General features: G+C 65.5%; 2 protein-coding genes across 4 annotated transcripts; one reads left to right on the forward strand and one right to left on the reverse strand.

Moving 5' to 3' along the window:
• On the reverse strand, positions 1-878 carry TIMM10B (translocase of inner mitochondrial membrane 10B). Its single transcript, XM_028725572.2, has 3 exons — positions 793-878; positions 522-617; positions 1-410 (listed from the first exon to the last, which is right to left on the reverse strand). The coding sequence occupies exons 1-3, from the start codon at positions 832-834 to the stop codon at positions 219-221; spliced, it is 330 nt and encodes a 109-aa protein (XP_028581405.2). The 5' UTR covers positions 835-878; the 3' UTR covers positions 1-218.
• On the forward strand, positions 841-8,007 carry ARFIP2 (ARF interacting protein 2). Of its 3 annotated transcripts, none has more exons than XM_028725508.2 (9): positions 841-984; positions 3,138-3,245; positions 3,570-3,678; positions 4,095-4,190; positions 4,398-4,513; positions 5,053-5,274; positions 5,630-5,787; positions 5,933-6,107; positions 6,415-8,007. In XM_028725508.2, the coding sequence occupies exons 2-9, from the start codon at positions 3,147-3,149 to the stop codon at positions 6,568-6,570; spliced, it is 1,131 nt and encodes a 376-aa protein (XP_028581341.2). In that variant the 5' UTR covers positions 841-984; positions 3,138-3,146; the 3' UTR covers positions 6,571-8,007. The 3 variants fall into 3 exon arrangements, with proteins under 3 accessions (XP_028581341.2, XP_028581342.2, XP_077782920.1); XM_077926794.1 differs by having other exon boundaries at positions 909-980; XM_028725509.2 differs by lacking the exon at positions 4,095-4,190.
• The last annotated feature ends 230 nt before the right edge of the window (positions 8,008-8,237 follow it).

Genomic DNA, 8,237 nt, shown 5'->3' on the forward strand with positions numbered 1-8,237 from the left:
TGTCCCAGAAAGTGGCTTTATTGTCCGTGCTCCGGGATGCTCCTGGAGAGATGGGCCCCAGAAGGAGCCGCTGCCCACGCCGCCCCGGAGTCCAGCCTCGAGGGGGGCATCTCTGAGGGCAAGCGGCCCGGCGAGGGGCTCCCTGGAGCGGCAGCCCCGAAGCACCCGGGGCCCTGCCGTCGGGCGTCGCTGAGAGACCAAGCAGCCCGCAGGTGCCGTCAGGAGGCGCTGACCACGCCGGGCGGCGGCAGGGCGGGAGGCTCCGCGGGCGGGAGGGCCGCTTCCTGGCCGGCGGCCTCGTAGTCGGAGATGCGGCGCTGGACGAGCGAGGGCATGAGGCGGACGTAGGCGGCCATCAGGCGGTGGTTGGAGCGCACCAGCTTCCCGGCGCAGCCGTCCAGGCAGCTCTCCTGCGGGGAGGGAGAGAGAGAGAGAGAGAGGGTCAGCCCGGCCGGGGTCTCGGGCTCCCGGCGCCCCGCTTCCCTCCCTCCCTCCCTCCCTCCCTCCCGGGCAGCGCTCACCTCCTCGCCGGTCAGCGCCCGGTAGTTCAGGTTGGAGACGCAGCGCTGGAAGCAGAGCTCCGTCATCTGGTTGTAGGCCAGCAGGAAGTCGCGCAGCTGCAACGACAAGGCCAGGCTGGGAAGGGGGGAAGGGAGGGAGGAAGGAAGGGGACCCCCCCCCGGCGCCCCCCCCCGCATTCCCACGAGCCCCACCGACGCGTGTCGCCCGGAAGAGAGTCCCCGCGGGCCCCCCGCCTCCCGCTCCCCCCCCCCGCCGCCCCCCGCCTCTCACGCCGCGCAGTTGCTGCTGCTGCTGCTGCTGCTGCTGCTCCATCTTCTCCTCTTCCTCTCGGGGCTTCCGGATCCACTTCCGGCCTGGCTGAGGCCCCTCCTCCTCCGGCGCCGGGCCGCGTGACGTCGTTTCCGGTGTGCCCGGGGCCCAACGCGGATCCGACGCCCGGAGCCTCCGGGAGCCGCCAGGCAGGTGCGCCGCCGAGCGGAGCGGGAGGGAGGCAGGGAGGGAGGCAGGGCGGGAGCCGCTTCCCGGGCGAGGGGGGCTCCTCTCCTCCTCCCCTCGGCAGGGGACCCGGGCGCGCCCCCGCCTCGCCCGGAGCGCGCAGCTCGCCGGGGCCCGGAGGGGGGGGGCAGCTCGCCGGGGGGCGGGGTCGGCTCCGCGGTGGCCCTTGTCGCCCTCCGGGGCCCCCAGGCCGGGCTCCGCTTCCTCCCCTCCGGGAGGGGGTCCTGCGTCTGCCGAGGCAGTGGGTGCCCTCGGGGCAAGGCTGGGGGGGGCAGAAGGGGGCGCCACTCCGCTCCCCTGGCCGCCCCGCATCTCCGCTGAGGCCGAGGGAGCCAGAGAGGGGGCTCGGGGGTCCCTGCTGGCTAAGAGGCCCTGAGGATCGGGGGGGGGGGCCCTTCTGAAGGACAGAACGCTCCCCTCTCCTCTCCAGCAAGGCCATCATGGCAAAGGGGGGGGGGGTTGTCTTGCTCAAACTCGCCTGCGGGAAGGAGGGAGGGTCCTGGCCAGATCTGGCCAGGGGTCTTGGTTGTGGGGCAGGAGATTCCGCCCTCCAAGTTGGCAGGTTCCCAGGGAAGGGCATAACAATACATTGCCATTTACAGATGTGTACCAACTCCTTCCCCAATAAAACCCACAGTATTAAGCAAATACCCCAAAGCGAACCTGGCGCCTGGCCCTGCCCTTCCGGCCAAGGCTCCTCCGTGGCCACGTCAACCACCAGCCTGGAAGCTCGGCATGTTCCTGGAGTGGGGAGGGAGCTCTTCCCCCTCGCCCCCCCCACCCCAGTGTATGTGCCAACGGGACCCTTGGAGGTGACACGCCATGACTGCCCGCCAGTTATGAAAATAGACTGACTGCATGGGGGGGGGAGGGAAACTGAGGTTCCAGCAAGAAGGGGGGGCAGCATTGGGCCCCATCTGGGTCGGCTTGCAGGAGGTGCTGCTGCCCCCCCCCCCCCAGTTCTGCTTTGGAGAGTTGGGTGCTGATGCCCCCCCCCCCGGATTTGGCTCCCTTGAGCTGATGCTCTGTGCTGCGTCTGTGGCTCCTTCCCCGCCTCAGGCGTGTGGGACGGGTGGTGTGGCATTTGCCCGTGGCACAGTGTGCTGGACCCATTGGCAGGACTTGTCATCAACTTCTGCCCAAGCGGAGCGGCTGGTGCCGCTAGGAAGGAGACATGTTTTGTGCTGGATTGCCCCCCGGGGGGTGGCATTCTTCCTGGCACTATTGTTAAACTTTCTGACCTGGCCCAGGTATTGCCCTGGCTGTAGGCGGTTGTGGGTGGGGGCTTCCTCCCTTGTTGGTGTTCTGTCCATGTGCCTCCGAGGTGTGCTGGGCCTGCTCCCTTCTCCTTCCTGCATTTGGGAGAAGAAGATGCCATGTGAGGCTGAGGGCAGCCCAGGAAGCTGCTTTCTCTGTGGGGTGTGTGTGTGTGTGCTGGGAATCTATGGGGTTTCAGGAGCTGTTGGGGAGTGATGGGGTGGAGTTGGCATTAGGGGGCTGCCAGGTAGCAGGTAGCACGTTCTATTCTCTTTCCAAGAAAGGCTTTTTGGTACATCTATGGGGAAACCAGGCCCACTTTGCTTCTTCTTCAAATGGTGGTTCCAGTCGCACCTGAGAACTCAAGGGGGGCCTAGCAAAGGAGGGAGAGAATGGGAGGGAGATGGGCGGTGGGAGGGTTGCCAGCGTGGTGCTCCTGCGCTCCTCTTGTGCTCCCTGGTTTCCCGCAGGCTCCTCTTGGCCCAGGTGGTCCACTGGCCAAATCCAGGCGTCAGGGAACAAGACTGGCATGCTCAGCAGAGCAGGTCTGGGAAGTGGCGTCTGCCTGGGGCCACCAGAAGGCAGCTCTTTGCTCCTGAAGACAAAAATGCCCCTCTCTGGGGGTGTTTGCCCCGGGGTCTCCTGCTGCCAGCCCCCGCCCAGGCATTGGGGGCAAGGAGGCTGTCAGGAGGAGGGCATCTTGGCTGGTTGTGGGGGCTTCTCAGGAGGGGGGAGAAGGATCCAGGCTGCCTTATCTATTGACCGGGACCAGCGTGTGGGGGGGGGTCTATGGGGTGTGTGGACAGTGGAGCCCCTTCCTCTGCCCCGGCGCCTGAGCCCCTCTTTTTTCCTGGCCCCTCCAGACCCTGAGCATGAGTGACGGGCTGATGAGCAAAGCAGCCACCATGGAGATCCCAATCCATGGCAACGGAGACTCCCGGCGTCTCTCTGAGGACGATGGTCTGGAGCAGGTAACGGGGAGGGGGGAAGAATGGGGGGGGGTCCACTGATGTCCCGGGCGCAGTGTGTGTGGCTTGCAAGGGGGAGATTTCAGGGGGGCTCTGTAGGCTGAGCTCTGATGGTTATCGGGCAGGGGAGGAAGTGGGGTGGTTCAGTTGCCTGTGGGGCCCCCACCCCCATTCTAGCAGTCCAGTTTGACTCCCCGCAGGCCACTGATTTTGGGGAACCAGCCCTGCTGCAGAGCTGCCACCCCGGTTGAGGGGACGCTGCTGGGCCTGCCTGAAGCCCCCTCCTCTTGGGCTGGGCTCTGCCACGTTCCCTTTCTCCCGCTGCAGGACCTCCAGCAGGTGATGGTGTCGGGCCCCAACCTGAACGAGACCAGCATTGTTTCCGGGGGCTACGGGGGCACCGCCGAGGGCATCATCCCCACCAGCGCCATCAAAGGTCAGGCAGCCTAAGAGAATCGCCGTGCTGCTCTCTGCGCGGGGAGGGGGCCAATCTCTGCCCACAGCCGAGCCCTGCCTGCCCGGGAAGGGCGTCCCTCGGCCAAGCACCCGTCAGCAAGGCCCCTCCCTCTACCCCCCTCCTTCGAAATGGGTCTCCTGCAGCCTCCCTTTCCCCTGACCCCCAGGGATGAAGAAGGCACGTAGCTCAGCCCGCACCCTGCCTGGGGAACTGTGCCCGCCTCGTGCTCCTCTGGGAGCCTGGCATCGTGTGCTCATGCCACCCTGTCCGTGTCTGCCGCAGCTCATCAACCCCCCTGTGTTATCCTGCACCCCCTCCATGGCTCCCCTCCTCCTCCTCCTCCCCACCCTGCCCGGTGCCCATCTCTGCCCTGCCTTGGGCCCCCTCCATTTCAGGCTCTCTCGTTCCATCTCACCCACCCCGAAGACCGCTCATCTCCCCCAGCCCGTCGGCTGCCAGCCGGATAGCCAGCCAGGCAGTTGCTGCCTCAGGTATTGCCCTGCCCCCCAAAGCCCCCCCCCCATGGGAGCAGTTGGGGTGCAGGCTTCCAGGGGAATGTAGGCAAGGCGGAGAGGTGTTTTCCTAGCCCCTCTTTCCATCTCCTGCCTCCTCCATGGGGCAGCTCAGCCTTTGGAGCATTGGGGGACCTGCCCCTTTCCCCCTGCTCAGGAAGCCCCCTGCCCGCTCGGCCCTTGCAGGTTCCAATTTGCACCAGCCGCACTCCAACCCGGCCCTGGCAGGCGAGGAGGCCACGCGGGGCATCGCGGTGGAGAAGTTCGATGTCGTCAAGAAGTGGGGCATCAACACCTACAAGGTGAGCGGGGGGGGAGGCGTTGTGCTCAGCCCCAGCAAGAGGGGGCGCTGGTGGGGCTCAGCCTGAACCAGGCAGGTGCCCTCTTCCTCACACGGATCGGTCTCCTGCTTCTGGATCGATCCCCTTTGGCCCACCAGTGAGTCTGCGCAGCATTTTCTCTGCCTTCTGGACCCCTCAGTGCCCTGCTTTGGGGGCTGCCTTGGGAGGCGGCTCCAAAAGGCAGGGGGCAGCCACTAAGCCGCTGGTCAGCACCCACCCAAGGAGACCCTTGGCCCCCTTCCCAGAGGGCAGGAAGGGAGGGGCGGCCTTTTCAGCCGTGGCCCCTTTGTACAAGGCTTTCCCGGGCACCTGCTCTTCCTCCGTCTGGCAGCTGAGCTCCACACGCCCACACACCCTTGCTGTTTTAAGTCCCTTGGGCAGCTTTAGTGATCCTGGGAAGGGACCCTGGGGGGTCATCTAGCCCAACCCTCTGCAGGGCGAGGGGGATCTTCCGCTCCGGGCGAGGCTCCCCATCTGCCCCTCCTCTTCTCCCTCCGCAGTGCACAAAGCAGCTGCTCTCGGAGCGCTTTGGGAGGGGCTCTCGGACCGTCGACCTGGAGCTGGAGACGCAGATTGAGCTCCTGCGGGACACCAAGCGCAAGTACGAGAGCGTCCTGGGCCTGGCCAGGGCCCTCACCAACCACTTCTACAGCCTGGTGCAGACGCAGCACGCCCTGGCCGACGCCTTCTCCGACCTCAGCCAGAAGTCCCCAGAGCTGCAGGTGGGGAACACGCCCCACGCCCTTTGGGTGGGGGGAGGCAGGATGGCCCAGAAGCCAGGCGGAGGGGAGGCCCCCGTCCTGCCTCTGGGGCCGTTTCCAAGGGCATCGGAAGCAAACGTCCTGCCTGGCAGGAGAGCAGCTAAAGCCACAAGGCAGCTACAGGCCCCCCAGGAACGGCCCCCAGCCTGGAGGGCTTTGAAAGAGGATTGGGCAAATGTGTGGGGCAGGAGAGAGCTATCCAGTACACTGTCCTTGGGCTCTCAGGTTCTGGGGGGGGGGGTCTTGCCTTTGGGGGCTGGCTTGTGGGGGGGTCCGGGATGGTCAGCCCCCTTTTCAAGGCCCCCACCCCCCGCAGGAGGAGTTTGGCTACAACGCAGAGACCCAGAAGCTGCTGTGCAAGAACGGGGAGACTCTCCTGGGGGCCGTCAACTTCTTTGTCTCCAGCATCAACACGCTGGTCAACAAGACCATGGAGGACACTCTCATGACCGTCAAGCAGTATGAGACGGCCAGGTGGGGCTGCGAGAGGGGGAGCGGGGGGGGGGGAACTCCAGGCAGGGCCCGGCAGATGCCCCGCTGCTGGTGGGTGGCTCTTTCCGGGGGCGCCAGGGGTGGGAGTTGTGCCGCTGCTTTGACACTCCCCCCCCCCCCCGTGCAGGCTGGAGTACGACGCCTACCGCACAGACCTGGAGGAGCTGAACTTGGGCCCTCGGGACGCCAGCACCCTCTGCCGCCTGGACGCCGCCCAGGCCCACTTCCAGGCCCACCGCGCCAAGTACGAGAAGCTGCGGGCAGACGTGGCCGTCAAGCTGAAGTTCTTGGAGGAGAACAAGGTGAGGGGGGTGGTCCTCCTGGTCAGAGGCCTCCCACACTGGCCTGTCCTCCATGCCTGGGTCCAGGAAGCCCAGCCAGAGCATTCCTGGCCTCTGCTTCAAGGCCAGGCAAGAAGAATCCAGGAGGGGCGCAAGGGGGGGCTTCCTTGGGTGGGGGGCGGAGTAAAGAAAGTCCTTCACGCAGCACAGAGCTGAACTGCGGAAGCAGTGGTGCCCTGCGGCCCCCTGAGATGCGCAGCTGGCCCCCCTGGGGGCTCCTGGCCTGCTCCAGGCGGCTCCTCTGACGCCCCCCCCCCCCCCGTTGCAGGTGAAGGTGATGCACAAGCAGCTGCTGCTCTTCCACAACGCCATCTCGGCCTACTTTGCTGGCAACCAGCAGCAGCTGGAGCAGACGCTCAAACAGTTCAATGTCAAGCTGAAGAGCCCCGGAGCAGAGAAGCCCTCGTGGCTGGAGGAGCCATGAAGCGCCGGCCCCCCTCCCCGGCCCCCCGCTCCCCTCATGGACCTGGACTCTGGAGCAGAAGAGGCAGGCCGGGTGAGGAGGGGGCCCTGGCCGGCAGAGACAGCCTCTCCTCTCTCCCCCACCAGCTTTTCCTGCGGCTGCTTGAGGGGCAGGGGACTCTCCCCCCACCCCGATTTTGCTCTGGGCTCTGGAGAAGGGGCCCCGCCTCCACCACCTCCTCCAGGCCTCTGGGGCCGGCACTTTGGACACACTCCATGGTGGTGGTGGGGAACAGCCACAAAAGAGGGGCTGGCATTTTGGGGAGGGGGAAGCGGGGTTCTCCCTCTTGCCACAAGGCAGCTCCAGCCCCACACTACACATTTCCTGCCCCCCTTGCTGGCATAAACAGGGAGGGGGGGCATCATCCTCTGGCCCCCAGCTGCTGTTCTGCTCCAGTACTTTTCTCTCGGGGGGTGAAGTGGGGGTCCTGCATTTGGGCAGCTCTGACCTCTCCCTAGTTGTGCTCCAAATTGTGGCGGGGGGGGGGGGGGAGCTGTGCACAGGAGGCCTCAGTCTGGATGTGCTGCTATTGGGGTGGGGGGTGAATGTGAGGATCCCAAGCTGGGATTGCCCCCCCTCCCACTATGGACCAAAAAGTAGCATGGCTTCAGCCTTGCGGGGAGGGGGGGATGTGCGTGCGTGTGTGTGTGTGTGTGTGTGTGTGTGTGTGTTTTACGGCCAGTACCCCTGTGTTGTGTTCCTAGGTGAGGGGGCTCCATGGGGGGTGGAGGCAGGGGGGGCACCAGGTGAAGGAATGGGTGCTTCTCCCTGCTGGGTCCCCCAACCCTCTCTGTAAAGATTCCAGAATAAACGGTACGAATCAGAGCCTGCCATGCTCCTGTTGCCGACGCCAGGGGAGCCCTCAGCCTGGCACACTCCTACTCTGTGGCAGGGCCCCCCCCCATCATTCCTCTTGATCTGTGTGGGATGGGGGGTGCAGGCAGGGGAGGGCTGCCAGGCAGGCAGAAGGAGGAGGCGCCCAGCAAGACCCCCATATTGCAGGGGGTTGGACTAGAAAACTCTTTGGGTCCCTTCTCATTCTGTCCTCCTCCCCTTCTTGTCTCTCTGTTGAAGCCTGCCTGGTCTGGCCGCTGCATTGGAGGAAGCAGGGGGCCAGGGAGGGCCTGCCTCTCTCCCCTGGGGGTCAGCCAGATGCCCTCACAAGGCTCCCTCCCAGATGGGGCTCCTGCCCGCCCCCTGAGAGACCCCCTGGCTCCTCCTTCCAGGCTCCCCCAGCAGCCGAGGCCCCCTCCCCATGTAGTCTGTTGCGTTTCAGTCGAAGAAGCATGACTTCCATTACTAAGAGGAATGATGGAGAGATCCAGGAGGAGGAGGAGGAGCGGGTGACCTTGGAGACAATCAAAAGGGTTGCGTAGAAATAAAGTGCAATGTTCTGTTTCTAACTGGAGAAAAGCTCTTCTGTGGGGATCCCTCCTACGGACAGACCTTCTGCGGGGGGATTCCCTCGGGGGCGGGGGCCAAGAGAGCTGGCCAAAGCTGCCTCAGCTGACCTGAGAGTGGACTGGAAGAGTGAAGTCTTCCTCTTCCTGGGAGGGTGCAGGGCTGGCGAGGGAGCCGGCTGGCCTTTGCTGCTGCACAGAGGGGAAGCACAGAGCTTGGAGAGCCAA

Source organism: Podarcis muralis, chromosome 4 (assembly GCF_964188315.1).
Source record: "Podarcis muralis chromosome 4, rPodMur119.hap1.1, whole genome shotgun sequence".
Lineage (NCBI taxonomy): Eukaryota > Metazoa > Chordata > Lepidosauria > Squamata > Lacertidae > Podarcis > Podarcis muralis.